The sequence below is a fragment of the Giraffa tippelskirchi genome, chromosome 3 (assembly GCF_054371585.1).
Source record: "Giraffa tippelskirchi isolate mGirTip1 chromosome 3, T2T-mGirTip1v1.2.pri, whole genome shotgun sequence".
In the NCBI taxonomy this organism is placed as follows: domain Eukaryota; kingdom Metazoa; phylum Chordata; class Mammalia; order Artiodactyla; family Giraffidae; genus Giraffa; species Giraffa tippelskirchi.
Window position 1 is genome coordinate 37,769,501 of NC_137277.1, and position 18,637 is coordinate 37,788,137.

The 18,637-nt window shown below is 41.6% G+C and overlaps 1 protein-coding gene across 1 annotated transcript in view; it reads right to left on the bottom strand.

Moving 5' to 3' along the window:
* KIAA0753 (KIAA0753 ortholog) overlaps positions 1-18,637 on the bottom strand; it is a 57,981-nt gene that overhangs the window by 14,182 nt on the left and 25,162 nt on the right. The window contains exons 8-16 of the mRNA XM_081579822.1: positions 16,423-16,658; positions 15,050-15,216; positions 13,415-13,534; positions 12,274-12,363; positions 11,934-12,029; positions 9,032-9,110; positions 7,897-7,980; positions 4,373-4,558; positions 2,256-2,337 (exon numbers count right to left, since the gene is read on the bottom strand). Of these exons, the coding sequence (XP_081435948.1) occupies positions 2,256-2,337; positions 4,373-4,558; positions 7,897-7,980; positions 9,032-9,110; positions 11,934-12,029; positions 12,274-12,363; positions 13,415-13,534; positions 15,050-15,216; positions 16,423-16,658 (1,140 nt within the window). The remainder of the gene's footprint in view (positions 1-2,255; positions 2,338-4,372; positions 4,559-7,896; positions 7,981-9,031; positions 9,111-11,933; positions 12,030-12,273; positions 12,364-13,414; positions 13,535-15,049; positions 15,217-16,422; positions 16,659-18,637) is intronic.

Below are 18,637 nucleotides of genomic sequence, written 5' to 3' on the forward strand. Positions count from 1 at the left end.
GATGGATCACAGGCCTACACATACAAGCTGAAACCATAAAGCTTCTAGAAGAAAACAAGAGCTTCTCTTCTCAACTTGGGAATAGGCAAACGTTTATGAGATCAAAGAAAGCAAAAACTATACAAGAAAAATTGGATACGTTAGACTCTATCAAAATTTAAAATGTTTCCTCTAACAAAACACATTTGAGAAAATATATAGGTGAGCTACAGATGGGGGAAAACATTTGCAAACATTCACCCGAGTAGATTAGTGGCTGCTGGGAAGAGGTGGGGGAGAATGAGAAGTGATTGTTAATGGAAGCTGGGCTTCTTGTTAGGGTGATGAAAATGTTCCGGAATTAGACAGCAATGACATTTGCAACATTCTGTAAATACACTAAAAACGACTCAACTTTAAAAGGATGAATTTTATGGTATGTGAATTATATCTCAATAGAGCTGTTTTGAAAATAGTATATATATGGCAAAGAATTCACACCCAAATGCATGAAGAATTCCTGTAACTCAAACATAAAAAGACAATTCAATTTTTTTAATGTAAAAAAAGATTGGACACTTAAACAAAGATATACAAACAACTAACAATTACCTGAAAATGTTCTAAACATCATTATTTACCAAAGAAATGAAATTAAAGCCACAAAAAGATATTGCTACAGACCCACCAGAATGGTTACAATGAAAAAGACTTTGACAATTCAAATGTTGGCAAGGATCTCTAGCAACAGGAACTCAGTGCAGGGAGTGTATAATGGTACAGTCACTTTGGGGAAATGTTTGACAGTTTTTAATAAAGTTAGACATGTGCCTAGCCCATAATCTGGCACATCTACTCGGGTTTTTATTCAAGAGAAATGAAAATCTATGTCCATACAAAGATTACACATGAATACACTCAGCAGATTTCTAACAGACCCAAATTAGAAACAATCAAATACAGATCTCCAGGCAAATGGCTAAACTAGATATGGTACCTGTGTGTAATGGAACACTACTCAGCAATAAAAATGAATGGACACTGATACAAAGTGTGGCAGGCTGAACAATGGCTCCCCAAGCTGTCCAGATTCTGACCCCTGAAACCTGTGAATGTCTCTTCTATAGCAGGAGGGATTTCAAGGATCTTGAGATAGGGAAAGTAACCTGGATCACTAGGATGGGCCCTAAAAGTAATCAACAAGTCATTATAACAGGCAAGCAGAGGGGAGGAGAAGGCAATGTGAAGGCAGAAGCAGTCTGGAGTAATACAGCCACAAGCCAAGGAACACAGGCAGCCTTAGAAGCTGGAAGAAGGAACCAGCCCTGCCAATCCCTTGATTTTAGCTCTTTGAGACATTCAGACTTTGGACCTCCAGGAATTTGTTTCAGAATAAATTAGTGAGAGAATAAATTTGTTTTAAACCACTACATTTGTGCTATAACTTGTTACTAATTTAAGCTTGTTACCAACTTAAGCTTGTTACCCTAGCAACAGGAAACAAGTAATAGATACATTATAAGACATCATGCTAAATGAAGGACAAAAGGTTAAATACATGTATGATCCCACTTATATGAAATTCCAGAATAGGCAAAATTAATCTAAAGTTAAAAGCACAGTGGTTGGCTGGGTAGGGGGGCACTGACTGGGAAGGAGCACAGGATGATGGAAGGAGTGTGGGTAACAAAGATGCACCCATTTGTCAAAACACATCAAATAATACAGTTAAGATTTGTGTATTTCATTAGATGTAAATTTTATCTCAAAAGGAAAAAGAACCCTAAGTAAATATGAAGCTCCAGTTGCTGATACACAGGTTGAAATGTTTCGGGTAAGATGTACTGATGTCTGCAACTTACTCTAAAATGCATCCAAAAATAACATGAACTGATGGGTGCTCACATGTGCGCAGTCATCTCCGACTCTTTGTGACCCCAGGGACTGTAGCCTGCCTGGCTCCTCTGTCAATGGGATTTCCCAGAGAAGAATACTGAATGGGTTCCATGCCCTCCTCCAGGGGATCTTCCCAACCCAGGGATCAAACCTGTGTCTCTTGTGTCTCCTGCATTGGCAGGCGGATTCTTTACCACTGAGTCACCTGGGAAGCCTGAGAGGCTAAGGAGATATATGATAAAGCAAATATAGCAAGATTTTAATTGTAGAATCTAGAAGATGTATATATGAGTATCCACTGTACAATTTCTTTCAACTTTTCTGTATGTGTGAAATTTTTTGGAGTACAATGTAGAGGGAAAAAGTGGGGGAACACTCACCATTTTTTCCTTCCTGCATCCAAAAATGAGGATCGGTATATACAATTTTATTATATCTTTGGCGAACTGTCTCCTGGTATTTCTTAAAAAAAAAAAAAAAGATTAATTTATGAGGAAAAAAATTGGTTTCATTACAAACCAGAGACTAGTAAGGTTATAACAGTCCAGCAGATATTTGATATAGACACATCACCAGAAAATAGGCACCTGAAGTGTAAAATAAAATGAGGCAATTAATCTATACTAATTAATCTAATCTGGACCAGCACTGCCCACTAGAATCTGAATTGATGATGGAAATGTTCTATTTTTGCCCTGTCCAATGTACTAGCCACTAACTACTGACCACTGGAAATGCAGTAATGTATTTTAACTGGTTTACATTAAATGGCCACGTGTGTAAATGGCCACGTATGTAAACGGCCATGTGTGTGGCTATAGACTACCATTTGGGACACTTCAGGTCTAGACAGTTACCCCCAAGAAGGGGAAATCAGTTACAAGACTAGGATAAACTACACGTTTTTAAATTGTCAAAAATCAACTAAATGTTGTCTTGCCTATAATGTTTTTGGTTTAGCAGCAAAGCCAAAATGAGATTTCATCAAGGTGGAGTTAAAATGAAAATTCTGAGCTAGGAGTCAGGGACCTGGATTCTCAGCCCAGCGAATTTTTGGGTGGCCTTGGCCATGTCACTCACTCCCGTGCTGCTGCTGCTGCTGCTAAGTTGCTTCAGTCGTGTCTGACTCTGTGCGACCCCATAGATGGCAGCCTACCAGGCTCCCCCGTCCCTGGGATTCTCCAGGCAAGAATACTGGAGTGGGTTGCCATTTCCTTCTCCTATGCATGAAAGTGAAAAGTTAAAGTGAAGTCGCTCAGTCGTGTCCAACTCTTCACGACCCCATGGACTGCAGCCTACCAGGCTCCTCCGTCCATGGGGTTTTCCAGGCAAGAGGACTGGAGTGGGGTGCCATTGCCTTCTCCGACTCACTCCCTTACTGTGTCTCAATTTCCTCCTCAGAACCATCCAGGGGTTGGTTTGCATAATGTCTGAGGTCTAGAATTCTCTGAGAAGAGCATTCTAAAGCAGTGTCACGAGAATTAAGAAAGGTAAAGTTATCTGTGGTTTGCCAGGATCCAATGGGAGGAGAGCAGAAGAGGCAACTGGGCAGCATTTATAAGCTGAGGGATGAAGAAGTTGCTGGTCCCATTTGTAGGACTGGGCTCTGGCCCAGCGTTTTTGGTATCACGTATCAATGATGAGTTATGTATCAGGTAGTATACAGACACTTCATACCTCATTTTGTCCTTAAAAACACCCTCACTTAATTAAAAAAGACACATGTACTCCAGTGTTCATTGCAGCACTATTTACAATAGCCAGGACATGGAAGCAACCTATATGTCCATCGACAGATGAATGGATAAAGAAATTGTGATGTTTATATATATATATACACACACACAATGGAATTATCACTCAGCCATAAAAAGGAATGAATTTAAGTCAGTTCTAGTGATGAAACTAAAGCCTGTTATGCAGAAGGAAGTCAGAAAGAGAAAAACAAATATATATTAACACACATTTATATATATATATATATATATAGGGAATCTAGAAAAATGGTGCTGATAGGAATGGACACAGCGAGGAAAGGAGAGGGTGGGATGACTTGAGAGAGCAGTGCTAACATATATACACTACCAAGTATAAAACAGACAGCTAGTGGGAAGCTGCTATATAACACGGAGCTCAACCCAGTGCTCTGTGATGACCTAGAGGGGTGGGATGGGGTGGGTAGCGGGGTGGGGGGTGGCAGGGAGGTTCAAGAGGGAGGGGACATATGTATACTTACGATTCACTTTGTTGTATGGCAGAAACCAACACAACACTGTAAACCAATTATCCTCCAATTAAAAAGTAAATTAAAAAAAACACCCCACTTATCAGAAAGGGTGATTTTACGAAGGCTGCACACTTGGCTGACAGTCCAGCTAGGATTTAAACTGAGGACCAGGTAGCTCTGATATTTTAAGCTTACAGAACCATGAGGAGGAGCTGTGCTCAACAGAAGCCAGCCTCCAGCAGCCAACCGGAGCTGGCACCTGCAACCTACTTCCATTTCCTCCATTCGGAGCATCATGGTCTCCAGGTACGGGCTGTCCTTGCCATCCCCCAAGGGGGCTAAGGCATCAGACTCCCAGATCTTAGAGTGAGTCATGGGCCAGTGTTCGTGAGTGGTATCTTCCAAAAAACCATCCGGCTGATGAATGTTACTGGATTCGCCATCAACAGCTGTAGCCTGCAAAACAAGCGAAGGGGATGGAAAGGCAATACGAAAATAGCATGAGACTTAAATATGAACACTGATCAAACACACCAACCGCGCGATGATACAACGGGCAGTTTCTACACTAAATCTAGCCTCTCCTAAGTCAGTAAACATTGACAGCAGGACATCAGGACAGTCAGGACAGTTTCTACCACAGTCATTTCAATAGTTGCACCAATCAAGTAACACAATTAATGTCCATGAAAATTATTGTTACTACCTGTTTTGCCAGCTGGTAAAGCAAGTATCTGCCTTGTGCTAGACTCAGAAGAATGTCCAATACTGCACATGTCATGGGGCCTCCCTGGCAGCTCAGTTGGTAAAGAATCCACCTGCAATGCAGGAGACCCTGGTTCAATTCCTGGGTCGGGAAGATTTCCTAAAGGGCATAGCAACCCACTCCAGTATTTTTGCCTGGAGAATCCCCATGGACACAGGAGCCTGGCAGGCTACAGTCCACGGGGTCACAAAGAGTCGGACACAACTGAGCAACTAAGCGTACAGCACATGTCATATTCTCCAGAGGACATACCTACACTATTCTCTTTCAGTTCAGTGCTTTGTAAAAACATCTGTTCACAATATCACAGTTGATGATTCTTATCTCTGTTTGAGACTTTCTACCACTAACCTGGGGGCTTCCCTGGTTGCTCAGACAGTAAAGAATCTGCCTGCAATTCGGGAGGCCTGGGTTCAATCCCTGGGTTGGGAAGATTCCCTGGAGGAGGGCATGGCAACCCACTCCAGTATTCTTGCCTGGAGAATCCTCATGGACAGAGAAGCCTGGTGGGTTACAGCCCATGGAATTGCAAAGAGTCGGACACGACTGAGCAACTAAGCACAGCACAGCACCCCTAACCTGGAAGAGTTTCACCAGCCTTTCTTGACTTTGTATCGTTTACATTCAAAAAGCACTTTACAGCTTGCAAAGCATTTTTATATGTGTTGTATTTCTGTTGATTCTAATATGTGTCTATAATCTTCTCTGAAAGAGGCTTTTTAACAAAGAATGTCTGCTGGGGAAATGATCATATCAGGCTCTGGAAGGAGACATTCTGGGACCCAATCCTGGTTCTGCCACTGATATGCTTCAAAGTGGGGGCAAGTATACTTAACCTCTCTGGGCCTCAATCCTCTGGTTTGTAATATGGAAATAATAACCCTACATTTCAGAGTTACGAGGACTATATGAGCACTTGTACACTGGAACACTTAAAAAATAGTGATTGACACAAAGAACAGTTACCGTCATAGTAATTTTTAAAACCTTTTAACAGTTTACAGAAGAAAAAACATTAATGACCAATAAAGAAATGTTCAACCTTGACCAAAGTTAAAGAAATAAAAATCAGCTGAACAGCCAACACAATAAAATTACCAAGAAATCTAGAATTAACTAAACCGGTAATACAGGTCTAGTTAATTAAGATGTGTGTATCTGTTATTTTCATTCTTAATGTTTAAAGAATCAAATATCAGGAATCCCGTGAGATAAGGAAGGACCCAATGAGCTGATATGAAAAGATCACCAAAACAGAAAGAAAGAAGCTGGATACAGATGAGCATACGGTACTCATTGGTGGGGAGATTTTATTTTTTACATGATATTTTTCCTGAATTGTTTGCCTTTTTAGCCAGGTACAGCTTTTAATTAAGGGAAAACCTTACATACTTTGGAAAAATGTATTTCATGTGCAAGTTCAGTTAATGACAATAGTAGCAGCAGGAGACAAATATGCCATGATGGCACCCTCCCAAAATCTATTTCCTGACACCAAGGATCATCCTGTCTGCGAGTAAATCTACTGAGAGCTACAGCTGATTTGCAAAGTGCAGCAAACATCTCCTCCCTTTGAGAGATGAGAATTCTGGATATCTGGGATCAATGTCCCACAGCTCTTTTTTTTTTTTTCCACAGCTCTTTTATAAGTTAACACAGCAAAGCATCTCTTTTTTAACTTCATCATGCCAACTTCAACAAGTTTGCTTCTATTCGGTTATTTATAAACACTGACCTTCAATGATGCTGCCTGGGAAACTCTTGTGTGGTGATGCTGAAGTTTAACAGCAGCTGAGAATGGTAAATACTGGACAGAGTTACTTTTCCTTTTTAAGAAATTGTATTAAGGCCCATTTAATGCCTACAGCATGGTTCTCATGTACAAGGCTGATCATTTCTAGTAATACTCAAACATGTCTACTTCACTGACAGCACTTATGACCACTTCATTTCTCTTTCCTATGAAAATACTGCATGAATTGCCTCCCTAGATGAGAGGTGAGTCTCATTACTTTTCTAGGGAAATAAGGGATCACTGGTGGCTCTGCAGCACAAAAGACACAGCCATCATGACTTGGTCTGTAAGAGCCAGATGCAGGGTTTCAGCTTCCAGTCTCAGATGCCTCATCTCGCATGAGATTCTGTTATAAAATACTGGTACAATAAAATTACAACTGCAAAAATTACAAAAAATATGCCAAAGCGAAACTATTGCTTAATAATTAGAACTGGGATACATCCTTGGAATCTACCATCTTCCTGTTCCTCAGGTTGTTGGGCTGGTGGAGCTGCATTCCAATTTCCTTCTCACTCTGAGACCGTCACCCTTGCTCGGCCCTTCACTTGCTCTGAACACAGAAAGCAGTAACTTTTCTCTGCCTTCCATGAAGAGCCGCCAGAGGCAGCCTGCACCTTCCTGTCCCTGTGCCGAGGTGGAAGGGCAGGGAGGGCAACATTCCCACAAATGGTGAACATACGTCCTCCAGAGGAAGAGCACAGGGGTGGACAACCACATGCTATGTTTTCATTTTTCTCAAATGTTATCATTTGTTCCTGGGCCACCTTTTGTCTCTGCCAGGCCAGATACTGGTCATTACTAGGCACACAAAACATGCTTGCCTAACAATACATATTAGGCCCTCAGTATAAAGGAAATTAGGCCAGCAACGAGCAAAACTAGGCTGAATGAGAGGAAATGAGGGCAGTCATTCTTCTGCCGTGGGCTATCAACATTCAGGCTCATGCAGTCTATCTACACTCTGTCATTGGGAGGAAAGCAAAGAGCCACTGACAAAAACCTGTGGCTCGAGAGCTCTCTGTGAGCTGTTCACAAGGCTCATCTAAGTCATAATGCTGAAGATACACTGTAAGCATTAACATGCCAAATGTGAAAAACGACCTCCACCCTCCGGAGTGGGACAGTCTAGTGTCTGTAGGGTCATCTATGTATCATTTTTCCTTATACTCGAGGACATTATCATGTAATAATCCCAGTGTCAGTCCAGAAGGCCAGCCCCACCCCACGCACCTCCTCTGCAGGCTGGGCTGTCATTGCGATTTCTGATGGCCGATCCTTCAAATGAGGATCTACTTCCAGAGAAGAATTGACTCTCTATTAAAACAGACAAGCACACTCATGAATTATGAAAATTTACAACCCATATTAGTACAAATGAATTCTGCTCCCAGAATAACTTCTGTGTGGAACTGTTCATCAGTTTTAGCTATATTAGGCTTTCTGTGGAAATTTAAGCACTCTGTCTTCATGAAAATAAATGCCATGTGCTGGTCTTGGCTTTCTGCCCCTTTTCTTCCCTCAATTTTGAAAATGTTATCAGAGTAGCTGTGTGTTTTCATGCAATTACTCAACTTCTCTGTTCCAGTTTCCTCATTGACAAGGAGGTTGGATGGTTTGGCCTCGATGAACCCTCCCAGTTCTATATTCCTGATATTTCCACGGACTCTAAAAATGATTTAACATGTCTCAGACCAAGAGATAGAGAAGTTCAGTGCCATATTTAGTGACCCAGAATGTTGTTCACTCCATTTAAGATTCTAGTGCTCTTCCATGGCTTCATCTAGCCACACGAACAAGAGTGTTCCTATTTACAGGATGGATTTACAGGGTCTGGCCATAGCATTCAGCTCACTGCTCAGAGGATGATGGCAAAACCTATTGGTGATGCTCTGTACAATTTCACCTCGAAAAAAGCACTAATTTGTGCACAGAAGCTGTCCTAACATTTCTCTCCTCTGGAAAAAAGACAGCAAATCATTCCAGATCACTGAGGTGAAAGAGCACAAAATTAAGAGTGGAAGCAGTGAACTGAACACTAACACCACCAATAGCTTTATTTGATTAGAACAAAAAATTGCAATCGAAACTCATTCCCCCAAATGAAACTCTCACCTTTCACAAAAGTGATACTTGCTCTCTCCTCCCCCATCTTGACCCCTCACCCACAAAGGAAGATACATCAGTTGTGTGGGTGCCCAAAAGGGGCCCTGGCAGCACTGTGCCCATACCACGAAGCACAAGCAGCAATGCAGCTGCTGGCTGCCAGACAGATACACAGCCCTGCAAAGGGTCAGTGTGACCTCTGGGGCAACACTTTTTATTCGAGAGCTTCCCAAAGGCAAGCATATGGGATGAATTAGATTACCTGGGCCTTGGCCAGGAGAGGCTTCAAGCGCTCCAGAACTGCCTTCTCTACCTTGTCTGCTAACAGGGTGGTGGAAACACTATTTAGAAATAAAATTGAAAATTAAAATCAAAAGCAAGAAAATATCCTATTGTGCATATTTATTTACCACCCCAGGCAAAGGGAAATCGAATGATTATAAAACCACAGTGCTGCTCTAATTTTCATACAAGATCCCGGGGGATCTTGTTAAATGTAGATTCTGATGTAGCTGGCCTGAGGGAGGCCTGAGAGTCTGTGCTTCCAACAAGCTCTCAGGTGATGTGATACTGCTGGTCCTGACCCCAGCTTTGAGGACAAAGGCTGAGATACCATCTGAAGAAGTATATTAGGCTCTGAGTCCATTTTGAAAGAATAATGGCTGCCTTGAAACGACTAAAGAGGGCACAAGACTCATCAAATGAAACTAATTTTGTTCCCTCCCAAACCCCACAATAACAGAATCAGACATAAACTCACAATGACAAGGCAGGGGAAATGGTGCTAGAAACTCAAGGACAAAAGTGGTAAGTAACTTACCAACCTGAGAAAGCTGAATTCTAGGGTTGTAATGGGGAAAGCCGAGGACTCACACAATTTGCACTGCTGACTTAAGAGGCTCAAGACTGGGAGCACCAGGTACCCCAAGGCCTAGGGGTGACCTGGGAGGAGGTGGCTTAACTATAAAGACAAGAGTCAGATGATGTTTGAGAAGTTAGGGCCCTAGGTCCCTTCCCTCCTTCACACACTGGACCATGGCCTCTCTGCAACTCTGAGGGAAGATGGGTTGGTTGCTCATTCTCCGGAGGGGCCTCTTGACTTCTCAGGGGTTGCCAACTGCATTGAGGCTGTAGGTGCCCTTCTGAAAAGAGGGATGCATGGGATGTGAGCTGAATGCCCAGGGGTAAGACTCACAGCCTCCTGACCACCTCAGCTCCAAGGACACATAGGTCCTCACCCTCCAGGCAGCAGATCAAAAGACTCATCTCTAGAGAGTGTGGTGCATCCCAAAGGAAAGACCTAAAGACCTGCATGACAGTCCTTAACCAACAGTCCACCCAGATGACCCTAGCGTAAAGCTCAAGGTCAATAATCCTTTCATCAGATGGTGCTAGACTAGCCAGATATCCACAAAGAAAACAATCAACCCTGATATGCATTTCATCTCACATACAGAAATTAATTAAAAATGGGATCACAGATATAAAAATTAAAACTGAAACTAAAAAGCATTTTAGAAGAAAATATAGAGTATCCTTGAAACTTCAGCACTGGTCATGATTACTTAGTTCATAAAAAAGATTAACTGTAAAATGAAAAAACTGCTAAGCTGGTCTTAATCAAAATTTGAAACTTCTCATCTTCAAAAGACCCCATTAAGAAAATACATAGGCAAGCCGCAGGACTGGGAGAAAGTATTTGCTGCACATATTCTGAAAGGGGCCTCAAATCCAGAACACAGTTTTTGAAACTTAAAAATCAGTAATTATAAAAACAATTAAAAATGGACAAAAAACTTGAATAAACACGTCACAATAAGCACTACCAAGTGTTCATCATCATTAGACTTCAAGGAAATGCAAAGTAAAATCCCAGTGAGCTACCACCACGCTCTCACCAAAATAACTGAAATTTATAAAATCGGACATTACCGCATGTCAGCTGGGATGCAGAAAAACTAGAAGGGAACTCCTATACTAACTAACAATGGAAAACAACCCAGAGGTTAATTCACAAGAGGATGGATAAAAAGACTGTGGATATGTGTATGTGAACAGTCATACGATGGAATACTACTCAGTAACAAAATGGAAAACTACACAAGGCAACCCACTGTCCCCCTGACCAGGCCTCTTCCAGAGGTCCACTGCAACTGGTTCATCTCCAGATGCCCCAAATGTGGTAGCCCTACATTTGCCGGGACTCATTCATGATCCTGCCTATAAACTTTCCGGATGGGCACCTAAAAACCCCCAGGAAGTTTAGGAAGGATTCTGTGCAGCCTGCTTTCCCCGGGAATCCTCATCTAATCCCAGCAGCACTGCCCTTCCAGATCTGGGCCTGTTTCTCAGCTGTCCAGATGAAACAATATGCCATTAGGGACACACAAGGGTAATAGATTTATGAACACAAGTAATGAAAAGATGAACACAGGAATCAGGACAGTGGTGAGCTCTGGGGAGAAAGAAGGGGATGCAACTGAGGAGGAACCCACAGGGAGTTTGAGAGTAGGGGTGCTGACCTATCTCTTGGTTTGAGGGTGGTAGTGGTTCACAACACTCACCCTCTAACCAAAGGGCCATAGCCCTTCTAACCTGGGAGTGGACACTCTCTCATGACTGGTGACAGAATACACAGCTGTGTCAATGAGGATTCTGTTCACATGACTTCAGGGTGACTCATTATCAGAGCGAGACAGATGAGCCAACTGCAGCAGTAACAACTAAGCCTGTTCATCAACTTCTTCGTGCCTGGATTTAGGTGGTGACACTCTTGGGGGCAAATGGGAAAAGCAACCTCACTCGAAAACCTTAGGCTGTGCTCAAGCTAACATGTGAAGCAGAAATATCCTAGCAGACTGCACATCTATGCCCCACCTGGCCAGGAGCCAAGCACCTCCAAGGGAAACACAAACAGACATAATACTGATCTTTCAGATAAAACTCCCCATAAACTGTAGATATCATTCAAACTGCACACAAAAGAAATACTTCCTAGAAGAAATACTTCCTAGAAAAAATACTGTGCATAATACACACAGGCATGCAGATACTCATTCACTCATTCATTTGGTGAGGTCAGGCCCACACAGTTCAGGATGGTGGTGAAACTGTCCAGATCAATTTAAGAATAGGCAAGCATTCACCATCCTTTAGAAGCAAACACATATCTCAGTTTCTGACACCTATCCCTTTCTTCAGTTTTCAGCTCATTCAATTCCTTTGTTCTTCTGGAAGTTTCAGCATCAAGCCAATGAGGCCTAGAGGATACTATCACAGAGTCATCTCAACTCTCCTCAAACCAGCCAGGACTCCCAGGGGCTCCAGTCTGGGCTCCGCTTTTGGCTTCTTAGGTGACTTCAAAGAACTTTAAGCAGTCTGACGGACAACAGACATGAGAAGTGTGACTACATCACAAAACAATCCCAACAAGTTGTAAAAATAGCTAGATGATATAAAATAGGCCTGCTGTGTTTTTTTCTACCTCAGAAAATAGACAGTTACCTCTGATTTTGCATTTTGTCCATTTGTTCGGCTTTTAATTCTTCTAGTTCCTTCAATCTTTTGGAAGTTTCAGCATCCAGCCAAGCGAGTCTAGCAGAGAATACAAAAGTCAGGCCAATTCTGCCTCAACCTGCTGCATTACTGCATAAACAGACCAGGAGTCAGGACCCCGCAGAGCGCCCATCTCAGCTCCATCAGACTCAGGAGGTAACTCAGTCTCTGGGCCAGTGAAGCTCTCGGAGTAATGTTTTATGTAAAAAGACATTTACCTGCAAGAGCATTCCTGGTTAGTGTGCAGTGCCACAAGAACCTGGCCACAAATATTCTCGAGAAAACTAGCCTTCACTGCAATTAGGACTTCTTGCTCAGCTGTAAAACAAAGCTGCTCCTCTATCTTCCAGCTCAGACAAAGAAATGGGCTCCCAGAAGAGCCCTCAAGGCAGAGTGAAGTCAAATAAACACAGAAAGGAAAAGCTAACTCGGAACAACCTTATTGTATGTGTTAGGGCTTGATGCTTTCAGCCCAGGATAGTGAACAGTATCAAATTATCTAATGGTCCACTTTCACTCTGGCTTCCCCATAATTGCAAGAACAATTCCAGCCAAATGAATGCAGGTGACCTGTTTTCACTGCTCTCCTGTCATGGAATGGCCTCACCTCATCACCCCCTATTTAAAGCCTATTCTTCAAGTCCTAATTGATTTTCCATCTCCCTCCAGGAAGACCAGATCTCTGCAGAGGTGTCCTGAACTCTCTCAGCATTTAACACTTCAGGTCTCAGGGGACATACAACTTTCTATCTTATAGTCAGTAACATGTCCTCCCTCTTGACTATAAATAAGCAGGGGCTGGGAATCTGTCTTTTTTGCCCACCTGCCTGCCCCCCGCAAAGGTCTCCAAAGAGCTCACAACTGTACCAAAACAAGCAACTGGTAAACAACTGAAATACATGTAATTTTTGAATGAATTAGGCAAGGAATAAAAGAGGGGCTTACTGTCTAAACTGTATAATTTGACAAGAAAGTTTAGTAATTTCCATTTTAAATAGCCAACTTTATACACGGGCAAGAGAAGAGTTCACTTTAGAATTCCATTTGAAAGGGGGCCCACTTCAAAGATCTGACAAATGCCAGCACAAACCTCACTGCTTCGTGTTCAACAGCACCTCTCAACTGACTGTCCTCTTGCGTATCTTCCTGCTGGAGAGACTGTTCTTTGGTGGTGTCTTTGGGGCTGGATTTCACCTTGAGCCAGGCGGCACTGCAAGACAAGGAAAACTTATACCTTTGTAACCATTCCCTCCACATCCGAACGACTCATAAAAGGTGCCAGCTCAGAAAAGACACGAGTGTCACAGTACTGGTGATCTACCGGTGGAGGGGGCTCTACATTGGAAGCTGAATGTGAAGCAGAGTGACAGCATCCAGGATTCAGGCTGGGTGTCAAAGAAGAGGAGTCCCTTTTTGCTTCACAGAAGCAATCACTATTTTAAATGAAAAAACAGTTGTCAACTACAGAATAATGGGTGAAATTCAACAAAACCCTGTTCTAATATACAGATTTGGGTCACTAATTATATTTCACGTTACACAGCAACTCTGTGCCTTTATCAGGTCTAATACAGCACTTTGAACCCAAAAGCCTTCCCCCTTAACCCCCCTATGTACCCCCTATCTAGAAGACAGTGCATTGTATATTTGGTTTGCAATATAAACTCCAACCAACTTCTGTTTTCATGAGCTTACCAACTGAACTCACATCTCTACACTAGTACATACATAAAAATAGAGAATTAAGAGCACAGAAATAAAGCAAAGCAAATATATTATGAAATCAGAAGACCTGATTTTAGTCTCAGCTCTGCTATATAAGCAAGGCACTAGATTCTCTGGACAGCTGCTTCACCTTTAAAGTGAAAGCTGATGAATAAGCGTAACCATCCATTGAGAATCACTCAGCCTTCAGGGCACCCCATCCCACCAAGCTTCTCACCACATCTCCTGCCGGCCTCTTAGAAGTGGGACCCTTCACATCACCTACATTCTCGCTCGCTCTCCTCCTCATGTGACTGCTTGTGCCTGCCTTCCTGTGACTGTCCTAGCCCCTGGTCCTTTCCATTGTGCTTCTGAGAACCACTGTCCATGGTACACGAGCTCCCATTTTTAACCAATTCCCTGAAGACTGTAATTTCTGCCTCACTGGACTCTGTGCCCCTGAAGGACAATGCCTTCTCCCCAGCTCTGTAGAAGATTGGGCCCTCATTCTCTATGTGCTGTGAGTAAGGGTAACAAGGCAATAATGTCAGCTCTATCCTAACTGTCCTCTGTGTCAGGACAGCATCTATGAGGTTTGTACGGTTTTATAATTCATGTTGTCTTGACTTGGACTAGGAACTATTTTTAAGCATTCATTCAGCAAAGATTTACTAAATGCCTACTAAGATTGACTACATTAGGCACTGTACATTCAGATATAAGGCACAGTTCCCAGCCTCAAGTAACCAGGATCCACTGGGTGTAGAGGCGAGTGAAGAGCAGCCCTCGAAGTCCACAGGGTACTAGAGTGACCTGTGGGAGTTACTCTACCCACAGTCAGGTAGGAAAAAGGAACCAATGGGCTTCTGGTCAAAAACATCTCATGTATTACCCATCCAAATAAGCTTTTTTCCTTAAAGGGGACTAAGGCCACTGCTTCATTTGCTCTAAGCCATAGGTCACCTTTGATCTGTGGAGGAAAAGTAAAATCACATACCTGAATGCTTGAATTTTTACATACCATTTAGGAGATGCTGGTGGGGATGTGGGGTTTGGAGGTATCCAAGGAGCCCTACTGTCTTTCACAGGCTGTTGGTTCATTTTTAATCTGCAGGAGACTGTTGTCCTTTGCAACCTGCTTTTGCTGTAAGAGGGGGTTGGTCTACTTTTTTCAGCTTTGTGGAGTCCCTGCAAGAGATAAATATGAATTATAAAGCCAAATGGACAGCAAAGAAACTGGTTTTAACCTCAGGCTTACTGAAGGTTCAAATGTCCCTATGCTGTTCATGCATTCATTCAGCAAAAACTTAAGTGGAAAGCACTGTGGCAGAAATTTGGGGAGGGCACAGATTACACTAAAACAACCCTGGTTGTGGGGAGAAGGGTACACGTGTAAAACTGGAATCTCTGGTTTGGCCGTCTTTATATATATAATATATATATATTTCTTCCTAACTAAGCAAGAGGTAAATTGTAAAACATTCTTGGTTAAAATACATCTCTCAGTCTTGAGGTTTCCTATCTGTAAAATGGGAGATAATGTCTTCACAAATTTCTAGAAGATTAAAAGAGCTAATAGAGGAGGAGTATGATGAAGGCAGGAAGGCATATGCCACCTAAACAGAACAACTACCATAAAATGCCATAGAGAACAAGGCTGTTTCAGAGAAATATAACAGGCTGAATATGTATAGGCTCAACCCTGACTTCCCAATGACCTCCCCTGAGAGTTTGTTTGACAAGGAATCAAGACTTGATCTTAATCCATGATTTATGAGTAACAGGTGATTATGCTATAAAAGCCTATGGAGAAGCCATGAAATGGGAGTAACTACCTTAAGCATATTCAGACTAGGAGGTGGTCTTCTAGCCAGTTCTCCACTGGTAGGGCCTGAAGTTAAATTTTAGATAGAAGCTTAAGAATATAATGTACTTTCAAGCCAGCTGACTCCCAAAGCCATGTTAGAAAGTATTCTCCCTAAGATGCCTTTCAATATCAAGTGATATATTATGTATAAATATTTACCAGGAAATCTTCATCTTAACCCCTCAAATTTAACACTTCCAAATCAGAAGCAGAAAAAACTGTATTTTAAAATAGCCTGCCCAATGAAGACCACGGCATCAAATCAGAAAGGCTCTTACTAAACCAGGAGAAGAAAGAATGCCCTGTCCTTAGTAACAATACTAAAACTTGTTTTTTGTTTAAAAAAAAACAAAAAACAAAAAAACAACCTGGAGCTAAGCTAAGTCAGCTTACATAGCTGGGCTCAAGGGCTCTGGCATTCAAATGCCCAAGAACTCAAATCCTGGCTCCACCGCTTACCAGCCTGTGTGACCTTGGACAATGTCAGATTAATATAAATGGGCCAAAAGAAAGGAGTGATTTCATACTTGCTGTGGTCTTGCTGGTGCCAGAATATCTTTCTTCTTAGATGGTGGCACATTTTCAGTCACAAGCTTCTTTCTCCCTGCTTTTATTTTTGCCAGGGCTGATGCCTCTTCTTTGAAGCCTGCATTTTGGTCAAGTATAGGTGGAGCGTCTTCCTGAAGGCTATCCGCCTCTAATCCATCAAGCTCATTCTCCAGCCTCTGGGTCACTGGAAGCTCTGTGTCAGGTTGATACTTATCTACATGGAGATTTCAGAAGGACAAGCAGAGGGAAATGCTATTCAAATCAAGTGAGAATGATTATCCAGAGGCAAATAAGCTCACAACACCCTGTTAAAAACTGAAATGTCTTGCTGTCAAGAGTTGCTTCTGATCCTATGACTCCTACTGCAGTTCTACAGCAGAAACCTAAGTACCATGGCTGACTCCTAAATCTCACCTCCCACATTTACTTACTCACCCAGTCCCTCAAATCCTAATTCTATCAGTAAAATACCTCTTGCCCTTTTCTTCCCTCCTGCCACTCCCGAAGGTCAGGCTTGCAATATCTTGTGACTGTAACAACAGCATCTTCTAACAGACCCCTTCTTTATCTTCAATCACACATTCTCCAATGACTACCATAATTATGGTTTTAATATAAATATTTAAGTATCACTTCTCAAAACCTTCAATGGCTCCAAATTTGATACAGAATAAAGTCTGAACTCCATACATGACATACAATCTGCAATGGGAAAGTAAAACTGTATTTGAAGATGAGATATTTTGTATATAGAAACAATCCAAAGAGAATCTACAGATAAGCAGACTACAACTAAGAATAGAGTTCAGCAATGTTTCTGGGTAGAAGAAGAAAAATAAACAAAATTCAGTATCATTTGCACATACCAAAATAACTAATTAGAGAAAATATAAGAGAAAAAGTACCCCATTAACAATAGCAACTAAACTATAAGGAACTAAGGAAGAAATCTTAGGAAAGATGTATAAGACTTTTACCAAACAAAAAAGTTCAAAGTTAGTTTTGAAGGACAAGAAAGAAAGTCTGGATCAATTCTTTCCATGAATGAAAAAAATACTGTAAAGCATCAATTCTCCCCACAGTGATCCTCAATTTCAAATGCAAGTTCAATTAAAATCTCAACAGATTTCTTTTTTGTGGATATAAAATTTTAATGCTAAAATTCTTACGAAGTGTAAAATCCCAAGACAACCCAAATAATTCTGAAGAACAACCAAGTGAGGAGTAGGGCAAGGGTGGGAGTCTTATTTTCCCAGAGATAGTGTTCGTGATAAAGCTGTAATAATTAAGGCAGTGTAAGAGTGATGCAGGAACAGGCAGAAACCAATGAAGCAGGATGGATATGACAAAGGCAGTATGACAAATCAGTGAGTATGTACTGGATCGTTCAATAAATAATGCTGAAATTACTAGTATCCATAGGTAACTAAAGAAAAATCTAAGTGTTCAAACAGTGTGAGAATCCTCGCCCTCACACTGAACACTTACATTCTAAATGTAAAGCACACCTAAATGCGAAAGGAAAACTTTAAAGCTTTTAGAAGAAAATATGAGAATATGATTATGACATCAGTGCAGAAAATGCTTTCTTAAAGTCAAATATAATGTTAACATATGTAAACTTAATTACCCTAAACTGCACCTTGCTTTTGACAAAGACACCAAAAACGTCACAGACTAGCCAGTGTCTGGAAGTAGATTTCTGTAATGTATATAATTAATATAGGCTTAATATCCAGAATATATAAAGAACAACATGAATCTATAAGAAAACAAACAATGTAATAGGGAAACGGGCAAAGAACAGAAAATGGCAGAGAGAAAATCTAAATTGTCAATAAAAACATGAAAAGATGAGCACCAGCAATCAAGAAAAATTTAAATTAAAGCAATGAGGTACCGTTTCAAATTCATCGGATTGGGAGGAAAATTTTAATGTGACAATACCAAGTATAAACAAAGATGCAGAAAAACAAGTACTCTCACAGCTACTAGTGCAGGAGTGAACTGGCACAGCTACCAGAAGATTCGCCCACACTGTCACCCAGAAATTTCATTCCTAGAAACATACTCAGCCTTGAGGGACCCTCATGTGTACACAGGAAGACATGAGCAGACAGTCACTTCATCAACGTTTATAATAGCAAACAATCAGACACAACCCAAAGGTCCATCAGTTTTACTACATTTAGA